Raw genomic sequence first — 18163 nt, 5'->3', positions numbered from 1 at the left:
TATTATCTGAACACCAACGAACGGCCACACGCAAGCAGTGAAAATCCCAATGAAACGAGAAATCCAATAAGTTTTAGCGTCAATGTGTTGCAACGGTTGGTGCATTTATTGATTAAAAGAGACAAAATACCGAACCCCTTGACCGCAGAGCCAAATAATTCAAAAACACCCGACTTTAAGCCACAAAACACTAGAATCAACGGCGGTGCAGCAGCAGGAAGAAGAGGAAGAGAGGTGCGTGGTGCGTAGTTAGTTAGTGGCGAAATTGCGTATTAGAAACGAAAACAACAAGCAGCTCTGCGCGGGCCAGCAAACATTTCGAACAACCATTAGCCAGGGCAGAACAAGCCGATCCAACGTGTTGTCGCATTCGCAAAGGGAGTATCGAAAACTGATTACATGGGTCCGACGGATCAAGACTGGATCGGCTGTGCAGTGTCTATAGCCTGCGACGAGGTCCTGGGCGTCTTCCAGGGCCTGATCAAGCAGATTTCTGCCGAGGAGATCACCATTGTGAGGGCTTTCCGCAATGGCGTGCCGCTGCGAAAGCAGAACGCCGAGGTGGTCCTCAAGTGCACGGACATTCGCAGCATCGATCTCATCGAGCCCGCAAAGCAAGATCTGGATGGGCACACGGCGCCGCCGCCAGTGGTCAACAAGCCCACGCCCGTCAAGCTGCCCCACTTCTCCAACATCCTGGGCAAGCAGCAGCAGCTCCAACTCCAGCAGCAGCAGCAGCAGCTACAACTCCAGCAGCAACAGAAACAGCAGTTCCAGGAGCAGGAACGAGAACAGGATCTGCCATCGACGCCGCGGTCAAGGGCCAACGACAATGGACGGGTAGCGGCTGGCGGAGCATCGAGTTCTTCGGGCCCACGTGGCAACTTCAATTCGGCGCTAAGCGATAAGATGCATCAGCTGAAGCTAATCGAGACCAACGGCTCAAATGGCACCCTTAGGTAATATGGCCCATTAAACGATTGTGCAATGCCAATAATTTAAATTAATTGTTAGCTCTTTATAAAAAAAAAAAGTATGAAGATTTTTGCAGTCAGCACGATTGTGTTTATTTCATTTCATTTTGAAGCCATCTTTATGTTTAAACTTACCAACCTTGAGATACGAAATGAGTAAATTACCTTTATTACTGATAAAAAGCAACAGTCGTTTCAGATAGGTCTTGTGCCAACTGAGCGTCGTATTTAAAATAGGTTTCATCTAACTTTTATATTTGTTTCGTCATCCAGAACACCACAAACATCCCGTGCGTCCAGCGCTCAGCAGCAGCCGCAGATATCAACGACTCCCAACAGCGTGGCCGCCTTTTTTGGCAACATGATACCGCCGAAGGTCGAGGTGAAACTGGGCTCCTACGTGAGCAACACCCGGGAGAGTTACTGCAGCAGCAGCGGAGATAGCGGCGAGGCAACTGGTTTGTCGTTGGGCAGCAGCAAACCCATAGATATCGTCAGCAACGGAGATGGATTTTACAAGCAGACGGCAGCCTCGAGCTATGGGAATACAAATGGAAATGTAAGAAGGAATGGCAATGCCAATAACAATGGAAATGGCACCGGAAATGGTTCTTATACCAATGGAAATGGCAACGGCAACGGGAAGAACAAGCGGAACAGGGTGCGAAGGGAGAGCAGCATGCGGCAGCAACAGGTGCAACTGACTTTTGGCAGCGAGGCGGACGATCCGCTGATCCACGAGGATTTCGATTTTGAGGGCAATCTAGCGCTGTTCGACAAGCAGGCAATTTGGGACGACATCGAGTCGACGACCCAAAAACCAGATGTGGTGCGGCACATTGTGAACAATCATCATCATAAGCCAGAGCAGAAGTATCGGCACGACGAGAACATCCTGGCCAGCAAACCACTACAATTGCGCCAGATCGAAAGCATGTTCGGCGGCAGCCAGGACTTTGTGACGGACGACGGTCTCATTATACCGACGATTCCGGCTTACGTTCGGAATAAAATCGAGATAAGTGCCGATAAGGCGGGCCTCTCTCTGCAGAGGCAGATCGACATTTTGGCGCGCGGAGCCAGTGATCTGGCCATTACACTGCTGGGCGGCGCCAGGCGATTGACGCCGGCCAACAACCATCAGTGGCCGAAGATTGCCATCATCTGCGATGGCGGCAAAAATATGAGGTGATTTAATCAAACGTATATGGACATAACTTCAAGGCAGTGACTAACATAATTCCTTTCAGAACAATTAACATTGGAGCAGCCACAGGTCGCCAGCTGGCTTCGCATGGGCTTACTGTCCTGCTGTACGTGGAGCAGGCCAAACTGCTGGAGCAGAACAGCAGCAGCCCAGAGATTTCATTGTTCAAGGCAACCGACAATGTCATAGTTCACTCAGTAGACGGTAGGTTACTAATATAATAAAAAATATAAATAATCGATTACTGAGCTATTTACATTTTTCAGCCTTACCCACGCCAGATCTTGTGATATTATCAACTAACACCGCTAATTTATCGGATGCGATCAGGAAATGGCTCAGTGTAAATCGGTTAGTGAACCCCATTTAATGTCGAAAGTAAATTACTGTTATACGTATTTTTTAGCGCTTCGGTGCTTGCCATAGACCCGCCGCCGTGTGGCATTAATGAGGTTGCTATCAAGTACTCAATACTACCCATACTACCATTAAATGGCATATCAACAGCAACAACATCATCATCCTCTTCGGCTGCCGCCACACCAACTCCCATTGCTAGCACTTCGGCAGCAGCATCGGCTACCAAATCAGCAGCATCAACGAACAATTGTGGCAAATTGTATTTATGTAATCTAGGTATACCGGATAAATTCTATCGTGATTGTGGCATTAAGTACAAAAGTCCGTATGGACATAAATATGTGATACCGATTCACTCAAAGGACTGAAACAACGACAACACAAACACCAACATTTACAACAGCAATCAAACTGCAGCATCAGCAACAACTGCAATCCATTAAAACAAGAATAAGCACATACAACAAAAAACAATAACAATGACACACCCGCACACTTGTGATGATCATCAAGTCCAGTTTCCTGTGAATCTAGCTCTTAGTACTCTTCTCTCATATATTACTCAAGTTAAACATTTTGTTCTACGGCGCGTACACATATAGTTTTTAGGTTACTTCACGCATCATCCCTTTAGATACGCCTAGTTATTATAATCTATATTTTCTAAATTAATTCAAAGCTGCCGGCCAAGTGCCAAACTATGATTAGTTTCCAACTGTACCCTATAGATTTTTTTTTCATTTTAAGCAACGACACTTCTTGTTCAGCCCTCTGTTTTGAAAGCTAGTCCAGCATTTACAAGTTTATAAAGCTTTAGTTTAGGCGCACGCTCTAAGGAATTTTTCCAACATTCAATCCAAAATTTCCTAAGGTTTTAATTTAATTTACAATTCACTGTCCTTCCTGCAAGTGGTCTTCATAATCGTAAACAACAAATCAGGCGAGAAATTGTTTGTAAATAACTATACAATTCTATGGGGAAAGATAAGATCATGTTAATTACTATCAAGTATGCGCAATAAATGCCAAATTCAATGTCTAATTTTAAGCATTAAATCAACAGCAAAAGCAACAACTATTGTACGATGTAATATGGAATACAAATCCAAGTATAAATCAAATCAGATTAGTTAAGTAAGTTTCGTAAGAATACAGTGTTTAAAAGTTTAACAGACCATAACAAACAAAACAAAACAAAACTTATAAAATGAGAAACACTTTATATTATGTATAGAAATAATTAAGATGTGTCTTTAAGGGAAACTAAACAAAGTCGAGAGCATAATTTTTTACCCATCGAATACTAAAAAGAAACCACAACACAATACTTATAATATAAACTGTAGAGCGATTAATTTTATATAAGATTAAATCCAATCTAATAGTGCAAAATTTTAGAAGGTTGCGACTCAGCAAGGCAACCAAAAACTCAAAACAAAAAACCCAAATTGAAACTACTTGTTGTATAAATAATAACTATAGTTGTAAACTCCAATCATGTTGATGATCATCTGCAAATTCAATTTCCAAACCCATCAAATTATATTGTAAAAAGAGAGTTGAATGCGGATCAATCAGCCGCCAGGCGGATCCCGCAGTGACTGTTTTGCGTTAGGAGTAGAAACGATGACCAGACCTTAAAGGGATGTTGGTGGCGAGGGAGGATGAGAAGGTTTTTCCAATACCACAGTAACCACAGATTTCACAGCCAAACAAATTAACACCAAGACAAGGAGAAACAACAAACAACCAGATTTTGGTAACGCTTTAAAATTAAAAAAAAACATCTATTTTTGGGCCAATTGAAATTGTTAAACAAAGAATGAAAACCTAATTTTAAATTTATACTTAAAAGACAAAAATTGTACGTAAATTCTTTTTTGGAACCAGAAATCGGGCAGAAAAAAACGGATACAAGAGAAAGTCCTTTCCAACGTAACAGCAAAATTAAAAAATACAAAACAACACCGAGAAGCCTTCTCATGGAAGAAAACAAGCTTTACAATTGTGTTTTATTTTGGGTCCTATATTAATGGCGTTAATATAAATTATTAATAGTTTCTATACGGTATAGAAAGCGAAAAGGATAAAGATAAATTCTTGATGGGCTGTGGCATACGCATCTGTAAGCAAGTACATCCGGCCATGTTGCCGAATTGTTTCACTATACCATAGACTATCTATTTGAAACTGATATGTTCCCATTAGGCTTACCTTTATCTTGTTATTGATCGAGTTAACAGATATTCCAGGTATCTTTAAAGGAATACTTCGCATAGCACGATTATAAGATTTCCAGTCAAAAATATGACTTTGATGAACCCTTGCGAATGAAATTTAAGAAACTCGTTGACTCAGCTATAATTCAAGTGCAATTTTATTACATTCCGCTTAGATCAATAAAGATTAGTTTTAATTTATATCTTATCAGAGTGTGTCGTGTGTGGTGTATAACTTAAAAGTGTGTAGAACAGTGTGTTGACTTAGGCGTAGATAGATAAAACAATAGGTATTGTTAATAGATATATGGTAGTTAAAATCAGTTGGCATTATCGATCGATTCTTACCCACTGTCAGGGCCAAACACAAACAACTCTTTACACTGCTCTCATAATTCCCACTCTAAAAATCCTTGGCTGGTCGAAAAAATTAAACCAAGAACAGCCGTCATCGATGATTAAATTTGGTATTTGCTTGATTGTAATCAGAGATTAGTGGCCCGAATACTCACATCATCATATAGGCATGTACTGTACTGATCTGAGCCCCCGCGGCGGCATCGATTCTGTGGTGTAGTATGTGCCTATGCAATATTAAGAACAATTAAATAAAATAGCATATTAACTTATGGCAGCACTTTGTTGCTATGTTTATGTTTATGTTTATGCACGCAGTTAGGCCAGGGCAGATGTAACATGATCACCCACTCGAAGGCAAAAAGTATAAGTGCATGGTCAGCATTCACACGCCGACCAAATACATATTACATACGTACATACATATCTCGCTCTCCCGATAAGCCTAGATATATAAGATATACATAAGAACGCCGCTCCGCTGCTGGCGTACCCGGCAGCGCAGCTACGCGGATTAGCCTAAGTCAAAATATATAAAAAACTGTAAAATCAGAGAGACTCTGTAGACGTTGAGCTGACAGAACCATTTCTGCCTACTCTAAAATCAAAAGAAGAAATTGAATAAATATATGTCAGCCCGACGGCTGCCTTCAACTTAAAACGGACTTGTGTTCTTAATTGGAGTTCATCATTACATGGCGACCGTGACAGTCGTCCAACGCTGGACGAATTGACCAAAGCTGGTGAAAACAAAGGAACAAAGGAACACTGGACTGGAAGAAGACTGGACTAATTAAATGGAACTGCAAAAACCAAGGAAAAATCTGAGTGAGTAGAGTTCTATTGAGTATGGGCAAACACCGTGGCGGTTTGAAAACTAAGCTGAATAAACGTATAGCCCACGTAAGGTGGCTAATATACGGTCAGCAAACGCCACCGGTTTGGTCGAAAGCTCTAAAGCTACATGCAGAGCTAGACCACTTGTTGCAATATCAGCAAGAATTAAAGACCCATAAGCTCGAGAAAACTCACTCAGATAATATTAAAAATATACCCACAATTAATGAAGTTCCAAAATACCAGGCATGTCCAGCACCAGCACCAGCATTAACAAAACCAAAGAAGTCCTGCCCCCCTGGCTGCGAAGGAATCTGGAGTCCCCACTGCCTGGGGACTTGTGAGCGACCATCGACGTCTTCAGCGGCGAAGAAATAGACAGCAGCGAGGGAGTGTCAGCGTGCCACCCCCGGCGACGCCCAGCTGACACCCAACAAATAGACAGCAGCGAGGGAGTGTCAGCGTGCCACCCCCGGCGACGCCCAGCTGACACCTGATGAGCATCATCAACAGCAGAATATAATAATAAATATATATAAATATAAAGTAAATATAAAATATATATAGATAAGAAAAATTGTAAGAAATATTGTAAAACGGAGCATATACTATTATGCCCTGTTAACCCAATATGGCCCGTGAAGCCATAGCTAGAATCAGGCAGGCAACAATGTAAAATACAATTTTTTTTACTCTTGCGAACATTGAAAGATTTTATAAATAGATAATTCCAAACATAAATGTCTATAGAGACAAATGAAATAAGTAAAACTGAAAATAAAAGTATATACAAAGGAAATTTTCTATTCTATTCTCCAAAATATAAAATTAGTATACCCAAAATGGGTCTAATAGACACTAAAACTGTGGACTCTACAGCCAATGTAATAAATAAAGTAGAAGTCCAAAATGCAGACTTGTTCTGGATAACCATAATACTAATTGTAATTGCATTAATTATGGTATCCAATGCATTAATAAAAATATACAAACTGCATAACAAGTGTCTTAAGAAACGATACCGTAGCACTGCTAACGGTATAGATAATATTTAAGGAAGATCTTTAATAAAGTCAATTATGAATGAAAATATGAGAAAAATTATATGAAAAAAAAAATAATAAATAAAAAAAAAAATATAAAACGTAATATTGAATTTATCTACATTAAAAAAAAAATATATACAAATGAATAAATTTGAAGTTATGAGTATACCACAGCATGGACTGGGAAAAGCTTGTTGATCAGATAAAAGATCAAAATGAAAATTTCAGAAAATCCTATAAGTGCTTAACGCAAAACAGATCAACACAAGCTGTAACAATCAATAGGAATGCCCAAGTCTTGGTAAATAGTTATAATGAAATCAGAGAGTTGATCCAACAAAATAGAAAGAATTTGGAACGCAAACAGTGTGCTAAGGCTTTGAACCTACTGGTGACATTAAGAGAAAAATTAATATTTATAAAAAATAAATTCAGTCTCCAGATAGAAATTCCAACCATAGTAAACACCCCACTAAGAATAAATTTGAATGAAGACAGCACTAACTCTGACGAGGAAGATAGGACTATAGTCAAGGAAGACATTAAAGAGGAAGATCTTCACGATCTAACTATACCAGCAAAATTAATGCTGAAGAACGACGATAAAACAAATAACGCAGCCGACTCCGAAAATAACTTAACCATGGCAGAAGAAGCAGCTGCCATTAGGTCTTACATTAGGGAAGTCGCCTGCACAGTGCCAGAATTTGATGGGCAAAAGATCCATTTACAAAGATTCATTAAGGCAATCAAATTGGTAGACCTAGCTAAGGGACCATTTGAAGACATTGCAGTTGAGGTCATTAAGTCAAAAATAGTTGGCACAATTTTGAACTCAGTTGACAATGAAACGACAATTCCAGCAATTATAAACAAATTGCAGAAAGTAGTTGTCGGTGAGACATCCAGTAATGTCAAAGCAAAGCTAGCAACAGTTCAGCAGAGAGGTAAAACTGCAACGCAATTTACCGCTGAAGTTGATAGCCTGAGAAAACTTTTAGAAGCTTCCTATATCGATGAGGGTATACCTCTAGAACATGCCACTGGTCTAAGCACCAAAGAGGCAATTGAAACCATGATACATCGTGCTGAGCACGAAAGTATCAAAACAGTACTGGAAGCAGGGACTTGCACCACTATGGATGCAGCGATAAGCGCATACATAAGAACGAGTACAAGAGTTACCGGTGACATCAATAAAGTGATGTACTTTAGAGGTAACAGACCCAATAGAGGATACGGAAATGCCAATAGAGGTAGTAACCGCGGTAGAGGCTTTAATAACAATAGTATTAGAGGCAACTACCATAACGGTTACCAAAATAACGGTTACCAAAATAACGGTTACCAGAATAACGGTTATCAAAACCGCTATAATGGAAATAATAACCGTTATAATGGCTATAACAGAGGCCGTTATAATGGAAACAGAGGCCGTAACAACAGTCAGAACAACTACAACAGAAACAATGCCAATGTACGAGTAATCCAAGAACAGGGAAACTCGCAACAGCCTTTAGGTACTCAGTAGAAGAAGATCGTAGAGTATACACCATCAATTATAATCTCAACATATTTTCTACATTCATTCATGCCAAAACAGGCGTAAAACTAGTTTTTCTACTTGATACAGGTGCAGATATCTCTATTCTCAAAGAGAACTCTGACAAATTTTCTAATATTCAAATAACCAATAAAATAAACATTCAAGGCATAGGCCAACAGAAAATTCAGTCTCGAGGACAGACTTTTATTGAGATACAGACAGGTAAATACGTTATCCCACACGATTTTCATTTAGTAGATAAAAACTTTCCAATACCGTGTGATGGAATAATCGGAATAGATTTCATAAAAAAATATAATTGCCAAATCGATTTAAACCAAGAAGAAGATTGGTTTATAATTAGACCAAACAATTTGAAATTTCCAATATATATTCCCATAGCATACAGCTCTGGTATTAACACAACGTTATTACCAGCAAGATCCCAAGTTGTCCGAAGATTAATAGTATCATCAAAAGATGATAACATTTTAATTCCAAACCAGGAAATTCAAACTGGTATTTATGTTGCAAATACAATCGCAACATCAAGTAATACATTTGTCCGAATTTTAAATACAACCGATTCCGACCAATTAGTCAATATGGACACTCTAAAATATGAGCCACTTTCGAACTACAATGTAGTTCAGGCAAATAGTGAACACAGAAATAAAACTGTCTTATCTCAATTAAAGAAAAATTTCCCCGAATTGTTTAAATCACAATTAGAAAATATATGCAGCGAATATATAGATATATTTGCATTAGAATCAGAACCTATAACAGTTAATAATTTGTATAAACAACAGTTGAGATTAAAAGATGATGAGCCAGTATACACGAAAAATTATAGAAGTCCTCATAGTCAAGTGGAAGAAATACAAGCCCAAGTTCAGAAATTAATAAAAGATAAAATAGTTGAACCATCAGTTTCACAGTACAATAGCCCTTTGCTATTAGTACCCAAAAAGTCAAGCCCGAATTCTGATAAAAAGAAATGGAGATTAGTAATAGACTATCGCCAAATTAATAAGAAACTTTTAGCTGACAAATTTCCACTACCGAGAATAGATGATATTTTGGACCAACTTGGTCGGGCAAAATATTTCTCCTGCCTTGATTTAATGTCAGGTTTTCATCAAATCGAACTGGATGAAGGCTCGAGAGATATAACATCTTTCTCAACCAGCAATGGCTCATATCGTTTCACGCGATTGCCATTTGGCTTAAAAATAGCGCCTAATTCATTCCAAAGAATGATGACTATAGCATTCTCCGGAATAGAACCGTCTCAAGCATTCCTTTATATGGATGACTTAATAGTCATAGGTTGTTCCGAAAAACATATGCTTAAAAACCTCACTGAAGTTTTTGGTAAATGCAGGGAATACAACCTAAAGTTACATCCTGAAAAATGTTCATTTTTCATGCATGAAGTCACATTTTTGGGACACAAATGCACAGACAAAGGAATTTTGCCGGATGACAAAAAATATGATGTCATTCAGAACTACCCAGTTCCACATGATGCGGACAGCGCTAGACGTTTTGTAGCATTTTGCAATTACTACAGACGTTTTATCAAAAATTTCGCCGACTATTCGCGGCACATAACAAGATTATGTAAAAAGAATGTTCCATTCGAGTGGACAGATGAATGTCAAAAAGCATTCATACATTTAAAATCTCAGCTAATTAACCCAACACTCTTGCAGTACCCAGACTTCAGCAAAGAATTTTGCATAACAACAGATGCAAGCAAGCAAGCGTGTGGCGCAGTTTTAACTCAAAACCATAATGGCCACCAACTCCCAGTTGCTTATGCATCCAGAGCTTTTACGAAAGGTGAAAGCAATAAGAGTACAACAGAACAAGAGTTAGCAGCAATTCATTGGGCAATAATACATTTCAGACCATACATTTACGGAAAACATTTCACTGTGAAAACAGACCATAGACCATTGACATATTTATTCTCGATGGTGAACCCCAGCTCTAAATTAACTAGAATAAGGCTTGAACTAGAGGAATATAATTTTACAGTAGAGTATCTAAAGGGCAAGGACAATCATGTAGCAGATGCGTTATCAAGAATAACCATCAAAGAGCTAAAAGATATAACTGGAAATATATTAAAAGTCACTACAAGATTTCAAAGTAGACAAAAATCCTGCGCAGGAAAAGAACAATTGGATTTGCAAAAGCAAACCAAAGAAATAGCTTCAGAGCCCAACGTATACGAAGTCATAACAAATGACGAGGTACGAAAAGTAGTGACATTGCAATTGAATGACTCGATATGTTTATTTAAACATGGAAAGAAAATTATTGCAAGATATGATGTTGGTGATCTTTATACTAATGGAATTCTTGATTTAGATCAATTTCTCCAAAGGCTTGAATTGCAGGCCGGTATATATGATATCAGCCAAATCAAAATGGCACCGTGGAAAAAAATCTTTGAACACGTTTCAATAGATAAATTTAAAAATATGGGCAATAAAATATTAAAGAATTTAAAAGTAGCGCTACTTAACCCGGTGACCCAAATAAATAATGAAAAAGAAAAAGAAGCTATATTGTCTACATTACATGATGATCCAATACAAGGAGGGCATACAGGCATTACAAAAACCTTGGCCAAGGTCAAAAGACATTATTACTGGAAAAATATGAGTAAATACATAAAAGAGTACGTAAGAAAATGTCAAAAATGCCAAAAAGCAAAAACAACAAAGCACACAAAGACTCCAATGACGATAACTGAAACACCAGAACATGCTTTCGATAGAGTTGTTGTGGACACAATTGGTCCACTACCCAAGTCAGAAAATGGTAACGAGTACGCAGTCACTCTCATATGTGATTTAACCAAGTACTTAGTTGCCATACCAATAGCAAATAAAAGCGCAAAAACAGTCGCAAAAGCTATATTTGAATCTTTTATTCTAAAGTACGGTCCAATGAAGACGTTCATAACGGACATGGGAACAGAGTATAAGAATTCAATAATTACTGACCTGTGTAAATATTTGAAAATAAAAAATATAACATCAACAGCTCATCACCACCAGACAGTTGGAGTAGTAGAAAGAAGTCATAGAACTTTAAACGAGTATATACGATCCTACATATCGACGGACAAAACCGATTGGGACGTATGGCTTCAATATTTCGTATACTGCTTCAACACGACCCAATCTATGGTACATAATTATTGTCCATATGAATTAGTTTTCGGTAGAACAAGTAATTTACCAAAACATTTTAATAAACTACATAGCATAGAACCAATATATAACATAGATGATTACGCTAAGGAGAGTAAATATAGGTTAGAGGTAGCATATGCTCGAGCAAGAAAACTTCTTGAAGCACACAAAGAAAAAAATAAAGAAAATTATGACTTAAAAGTAAAAGACATAGAATTAGAAGTAGGAGATAAAGTTTTACTAAGAAATGAGGTAGGTCATAAATTAGACTTTAAATATACGGGGCCCTATAAGATAGAAAGCATAGGAGATAATAACAATATTACGCTACTTACTAATAAAAACAAAAAACAAATAGTTCATAAAGATAGATTAAAGAAATTTCATTCATGATTGAATTTAAACTTATATTTTCCTTAATCATTTATACAAATTTTCCATACACTACGTATATTTTTATCTTTGCATTATAAAATCAACTATTGTTGTTCAAACAAAAACACAAACAAAATAAAAATAAAAATAAAATAATTTGCATTTAATAATCAAAATAACTTCACTAGGTTACGTTATTTTTCAAAAGGAGGGAGATGTAGTATGTGCCTATGCAATATTAAGAACAATTAAATAAAATAGCATATTAACTTATGGCAGCACTTTGTTGCTATGTTTATGTTTATGTTTATGCACGCAGTTAGGCCAGGGCAGATGTAACATGATCACCCACTCGAAGGCAAAAAGTATAAGTGCATGGTCAGCATTCACACGCCGACCAAATACATATTACATACGTACATACATATCTCGCTCTCCCGATAAGCCTAGATATATAAGATATACATAAGAACGCCGCTCCGCTGCTGGCGTACCCGGCAGCGCAGCTACGCGGATTAGCCTAAGTCAAAATATATAAAAAACTGTAAAATCAGAGAGACTCTGTAGACGTTGAGCTGACAGAACCATTTCTGCCTACTCTAAAATCAAAAGAAGAAATTGAATAAATATATGTCAGCCCGACGGCTGCCTTCAACTTAAAACGGACTTGTGTTCTTAATTGGAGTTCATCATTACAGTGGTTCAAGTACCATTTGGCAAGATAAACAGAGATTTAGTAAGAAACGGATTTTAATTCAATTGCCTCTAAACAGCTACGAGATTAAAATTTATTTTGGTTTGTGGTGATTGTATTTTTTATTATTTATTTTCAAGAGAGAGAGAAAGGAGGAGGAGAAATACGTACGTTGGGATCTGGATCGCCGAGAACCCTAGAGAGCCTGGCTTGCTTATGGGGCACCATTATAGTCGTTATATGTATACGTACCACAGTCGTGATCTTCTAACATTAATACGTACCCAGAACCGAATAAATAAACGACACTCTCATTCGACGATTCAAAAGGAAACGTCGTCGGCCGGTATGGATACGTACCCAAGCTATATTATCTGGATTATCTATGTAATACGCATATCTGCCAAAACAACTAACATTGGTCTGGTATAATGTATATAGTCACCTCGCCATACTCAATACGTACCGAAGCTGTGCGAGAGTTTAAGCGGCTGCGAAAGTGTGGAACGGAACTTCAAGTAGAGAACGCTTTGGGGTTACAAATCAAATCAAATCATATCATATCAAATGAAATCAAATCAGAGCAGTGATGGAGTGTGTCAGAGTTAAATATGGTGGAGGCTTACCCCAAAGCGGGACGACAGCGATGCACAACACACGTTGACTTCGACTGGGTGAACGTGATCGTTAGCTGAGAAGAGTACATGGTCGAATGTGGTCAGGTTTGGTTGGGTTTCAGTCAATGTTACCAACTTGTAGCTAGCTATACAACACACAAAATATCATATATTAAACGTTTCTCCTGCTCTGAATCCTTATAAATTAGTTATCTTTAACTTGACTGCCGCTGTGTCCTAACCGAATTACAATGAACTGAACTTTAATTGACAACACTGCCGATTCGTTGGGATTTCTATTTTCTGTTTGGGTTTCTGTCTCTACGTGCCAAGTACACTGGACTGGACGGGGACTATATAATTTCAATCGCATTATATCGAGTATATCGTTTCTCTTAAAGTTTTTATTGAGGCTGGGGTCTTGGACTGCGTTCGGTTTACTTTGGGGTAGTAACAAAAATTTGTCATTAGAGGTTGGAACGCAAGATCAAAAATAGAAATCAATTAAATTATTAAAAATGTACAAAGGTAGTTGTATCTTCATATTGGAGCGTCGAAAGTGTGGCTCTAGGTTGCTTTATTGGTTACGCTAAGAATATTCGGTTCCTGTTGTTTTCAGTAGTTCAATTTGTGGTGGCATTATAGTTCATGTGATTAATGCTACGTACGTGCGCTGGGCGGGATTCTAGCCTAGCGGCGGTAGTTGCGCTCACGGGAGTAGGATCGTTTGCGCTGGCCATTTCCGCCGCCACCACCATCCCTGAAGTGGTTAAAGTTCCGCCGTTCGCGTGGCGAGCGTTCCCTGGACCTTGAGCGGCGTCTGTCGTCACGGTGATGGCCACCGCCTCCTCCACCGCCGCCTCTGTCACCAAAGCGTCCTCTGTCGTTGCGTCCATGTCGGTCCCGATCCCGCCTGCCATCGCGTTCCCGTTCGCGATGATCCCTGCCGTGGTTGTCCCTGTCATCTCGCCGTCCTCCACGATCTGGTGCCCTTTCGGCTCGCTCCGGACCATCTGCCGCTTCCTTGGGTCGCTCACTCCCCTTCTCCTCAGGACCGCGTCCGTTGTTGGGGCGTTCGCGGTCCCCATCCCGGTTGCGCTGTCGTTCTCTGGAGCGGGAACGATGTACGCGAGAGCGGCGGTCCAGTTCACGACCACCTACAAAGTAGCGATTGCGTCCGCGTCCCTCGTCCTCGCGGTCCGTCATCTTACCCGTCCGCTTGAGCTCCGCCTTCCGCGGCGCCGCCGTCTTCTCCAGTTCGATCAGCTTTTCTCTGATAGTGAGGAATCCGAGATGTAACTTACCACCAAAGTGGTCCGCCAGACGTATGTCATTGTCGTGAATCCCGAGGTAGGCGGAGCATACCTCGCAGACGCGCAACTTTTGCTGCTGGTAGGTGGATGCGGGCATAGATGTGCGGTACTCGTGCTCGGCCTTGATCTTCTTAGCACGCAGCTCCTCGATCTCCTTCATCAGCTCCATGCTGTCCTCCACTTCGCCGGCCTCGCCCAGGGCCTCGGCCTTGGCCAACTTCTTGCCAATCTCCTCGGCGAGGCCATGGACAGCATTGGCCTTCTCAGCCACCTCGGCGGTCAGCTCTTCCTGGGTCTCTTTCAACCTTTGCTTGGCGGAGTCGGTGCGTCGATCGCAGTCGGCAATAAAGGCCTGCAGGTGTTCCATGGCCTCAATGTCGTAGTAGTAGTCGCGCGTCTTGGCGGCACTTTCGTAATCTGCGCGGAAAGCCAGGTCATGCACTTTGGGACACTCACCGAGATCCATGCGCGTGGACGCCAGGATGTCGTGCGGACAGCAGTCGAGCAGAAAGGACTTGCAGACCCTGGGGTCCGAGAATTTCAGTTGGCGCTCGTCGCCATTCCGTGTGGTACCCATAAGCTGGTCCAGCATTGCTCGCATCTGATCGGTGGCCGACATTTTGTTGCTCGGCGCGCTCATATCCTTCTGGCCAGGAGCGCGTGAAAAATGCTGCAGCGGTGGCAGTGACAGCTATCTCACTGGCTTTGTGACCAATAGCGTGCGACGCGTGTGGAAATTCTCAATTTTCACTCACTTTTAATCACCTAAGAAAATTCTGTGCGTGCGTGCGTGAGGATGTTCTAAAATGGGGTAGTGCTGAAAAACAGTGCTGTGAAGCACGAGTAGGCGATATATCGGTGAAAAGTCACGGTTTCTGGGAGTAACGGCTTTTGTTCAGATCCAAGTATATAGATTATTGTTGATTAAATGATTAAATAAAAAACAAAGGCACATCATTTAATTTCCAAGAACAAATGTAGTTCTCTCTAATAACGGTATATCGCGATCTTAATATAAAATTTTATTAAACACGTGGAATAAAGTTTCAGTTTTAAATAGTTATTGTTTTAAATATAATTTAGAGTTTCAAAAACCGTTCATTTAACAATAAACAACAAACAATATCGATCTAAAAACTATTGCTTATTCGCTGCATACCGCTCTAAACATCGGTGATGGCATCACTAAACCACCCCTCTCGGCGTTGCTCAACACTAGGCAGCAAAACGTTTTCTTTACGGCAATATTTTTTGTTGTTTCTTCGTTGTTTCGGCGAAATTTTATTTTAAAATTAATTATTTTGCACTTGTTTGCTGGCCGCAACGATGTCCGATGACGACGATATACAGTACATTAAGCGGCAGCGAACGCTGCACTATGGATCGCTCGAGGAATCGGAACGCAAGCGGCAAAATGCCGCGGCGTCTGGGGCAGCAGCAACAACAACATCGGGAACGACGGCATCGTCTGGGGCAGGAACAACAACAACTGGAACAGGCGGGCAACTGGAAGACATCGATTCCGATGAGGATTACGAGGAGTCCACGAAAAAGACAAGCAACGCCAAGCAGGCCGGAGCACCACCACCCACAGCCGCTACTCTGGCCAACAAAATTGACGATGACTACTTCGATCTAGAGATGGAAATGGAGCGCGACAAGGTGGCGCTCCTTGAGGAATTTGAGCGGAAAAAGCGAGCACGACAGATAAATGTGTCCACAGACGACACGGAGATCAAGAGCAATCTGCGCCAGCTAAACGAACCCATTTGCTATTTTGGAGAAGGACCGGCGGAGCGAAGAAGACGTCTTAAGGAACTCTTGGCTGGATTGGGCGAGAACGCCATCAACAAGAGGCAGTATGAGGATGAGGAGCGCAAGCAGCAACAGCGGGAGCAGGATCAGGCCACCTGGTACCACGAGGGACCCGATAGTTTGCGTATCGCTCGACTCTGGCTGGCGGATTATTCCCTGCCGCGCGCCAAGGATCGCTTGGTACGAGCACGTGAGGCCCTTGAAGTGCCCAGCGCAGCACGTGCCGGCCGAATGGTGGAGATGCAGAAGAAGCTCCAGTCGCTGGCTCCACTGTGCTCCCAGGTGGGTGACACACGGCCCGTGAGTAGTGCTGCCTTCAGTGAAGACTCCTCACTCCTTCTGACCTCCTCATGGTCGGGTCTCTGCAAGCTGTGGAGCGTGCCCGATTGCGAGCTGAAGCAGACGCTGCGTGGACATGCCAGCTATGTGGGCGGAGTGGCTCTGCGGCCGGGAGTTAAGGCAGACGAGGAGAACGTGGTGGCCATGGCTTCCGGTGGCCACGATGGCGCCGTCAAGCTGTGGGGCTTCAACAACGAAGAGTCGATTGCCGACATCACCGGCCACATGCCGCATCGCGTCTCTAAGGTAGCCTTCCATCCTTCCGGCCGCTTCTTGGCCACCGCCTGCTACGACTCTAGCTGGCGGCTGTGGGATCTGGAGCAAAAGACAGAGGTGCTTCACCAGGAAGGGCACGCAAAGCCGGTTCACTGCCTTAGCTATCATTCCGACGGCAGTGTCCTGGTCACCGGCGGTCTGGATGCCTTTGGACGAGTGTGGGATCTGCGCACTGGGCGGTGCATCATGTTTCTGGAGGGACACTTGGGCGCCGTTTTCGGCGTGGACTTTTCTCCAAACGGATTCCACATAGCAACAGGGTCCCAGGACAACACATGTAAAATCTGGGACCTGAGGCGACGCCAGCCGGTCTATACCATTCCTGCGCACACCAATCTGATTTCGGACGTGAAGTACCAGCAGGAGTGCGGCAGCTTCCTGGTCACCTGCTCCTACGACTCGACCACCAAGATCTGGTCCAACAAGACGTGGCAGCCGTTGAAGACGCTGCAGGGCCACGACAACAAGGTCATATCGGTGGACATCGCGCCCAACTCGCAGTATATAGCCACGACCTCATTTGACCGCACATTTAAGCTGTGGTCGCCGGATAGCTGATTTTGATACCATTACTTTATTGTACTCACCTGTGGGCGTACGCAGACAATCTCCACTTGCGATCTGCCCGCTGGGCACGACTTACTCATCAACTGTTTTTGTTATTTCAGAGACAATAGCCCAAAACATTTCAAGTTTTCGTTTTGTATAACACAATTTGTTGTTTTTGTTAGGCGAAAGGCAGATGCAGCGATGTTGCATTTCGTAAATTTAAGACTTTTTTATTGAAATTGTTAATAAAAAATACATTTTTGGTAGAGAATTGAATTTTAAACGGGTTTAAAATTGGGAAAGGATTTACTGGCCCAACAACTAATCAGCCTACAACTTGTTTCTAATTTATAAGTAAGGATAACTAGCAACTTTTCCTCTTCATTTTTTAATTATCCTTGAGCAGCCCATCCTCATATTTAAA

At 41.4% G+C, this 18163-nt stretch overlaps 3 protein-coding genes and 1 non-coding gene across 7 annotated transcripts, besides 1 other annotated feature; 3 read left to right on the top strand and 1 right to left on the bottom strand.

Annotated features, from left to right (window-relative positions):
- The first annotated feature begins 6 nt into the window (after window positions 1–6).
- Window positions 7–4535, top strand: Edc3 (Enhancer of decapping 3). Its single transcript, NM_140735.3, has 5 exons — window positions 7–959; window positions 1248–2162; window positions 2225–2385; window positions 2448–2532; window positions 2588–4535. Exons 1-5 carry the CDS (start codon window positions 400–402, stop codon window positions 2907–2909), a joined length of 2043 nt encoding a protein of 680 aa, NP_648992.1. The 5' UTR covers window positions 7–399; the 3' UTR covers window positions 2910–4535.
- On the top strand, window positions 1028–1168 carry snoRNA:Edc3-a. Its single transcript, NR_048291.1, has one exon. It is a non-coding gene; the product is annotated as a snoRNA:Edc3-a (small nucleolar RNA).
- Window positions 4536–5127: 592 nt separating the features above from the next.
- On the bottom strand, window positions 5128–15570 carry CG7564 (uncharacterized protein). 4 transcript variants are annotated; one of them, NM_001300168.1, is made up of 2 exons: window positions 14116–15570; window positions 5128–5344 (listed from the first exon to the last, which is right to left on the bottom strand). In NM_001300168.1, exon 1 carries the CDS (start codon window positions 15398–15400, stop codon window positions 14138–14140), a length of 1263 nt encoding a protein of 420 aa, NP_001287097.1. In that variant the 5' UTR covers window positions 15401–15570; the 3' UTR covers window positions 5128–5344; window positions 14116–14137. The 4 variants fall into 4 exon arrangements, with proteins under 4 accessions (NP_001287097.1, NP_001287098.1, NP_001261989.1 ...); NM_001300169.1 differs by having other exon boundaries at window positions 5128–15570; NM_001275060.1 differs by lacking the exon at window positions 5128–5344 and having other exon boundaries at window positions 12932–15570.
- Window positions 5333–12833: a mobile genetic element.
- A 385-nt stretch (window positions 15571–15955) lies between the features above and the next one.
- U4-U6-60K (U4-U6 small nuclear riboprotein factor 60K) lies at window positions 15956–18013 on the top strand. The gene has a single exon (NM_140733.3). The coding sequence runs from the start codon at window positions 16087–16089 to the stop codon at window positions 17746–17748; it is 1662 nt and encodes a 553-aa protein (NP_648990.1). The 5' UTR covers window positions 15956–16086; the 3' UTR covers window positions 17749–18013.
- Window positions 18014–18163: the final 150 nt, after the last annotated feature.

The sequence above is a fragment of the Drosophila melanogaster genome, chromosome 3L, assembly GCF_000001215.4.
Source record: "Drosophila melanogaster chromosome 3L".
NCBI lineage: Eukaryota > Metazoa > Arthropoda > Insecta > Diptera > Drosophilidae > Drosophila > Drosophila melanogaster.
This window is presented reverse-complemented; position numbering and strand designations above follow the sequence as displayed.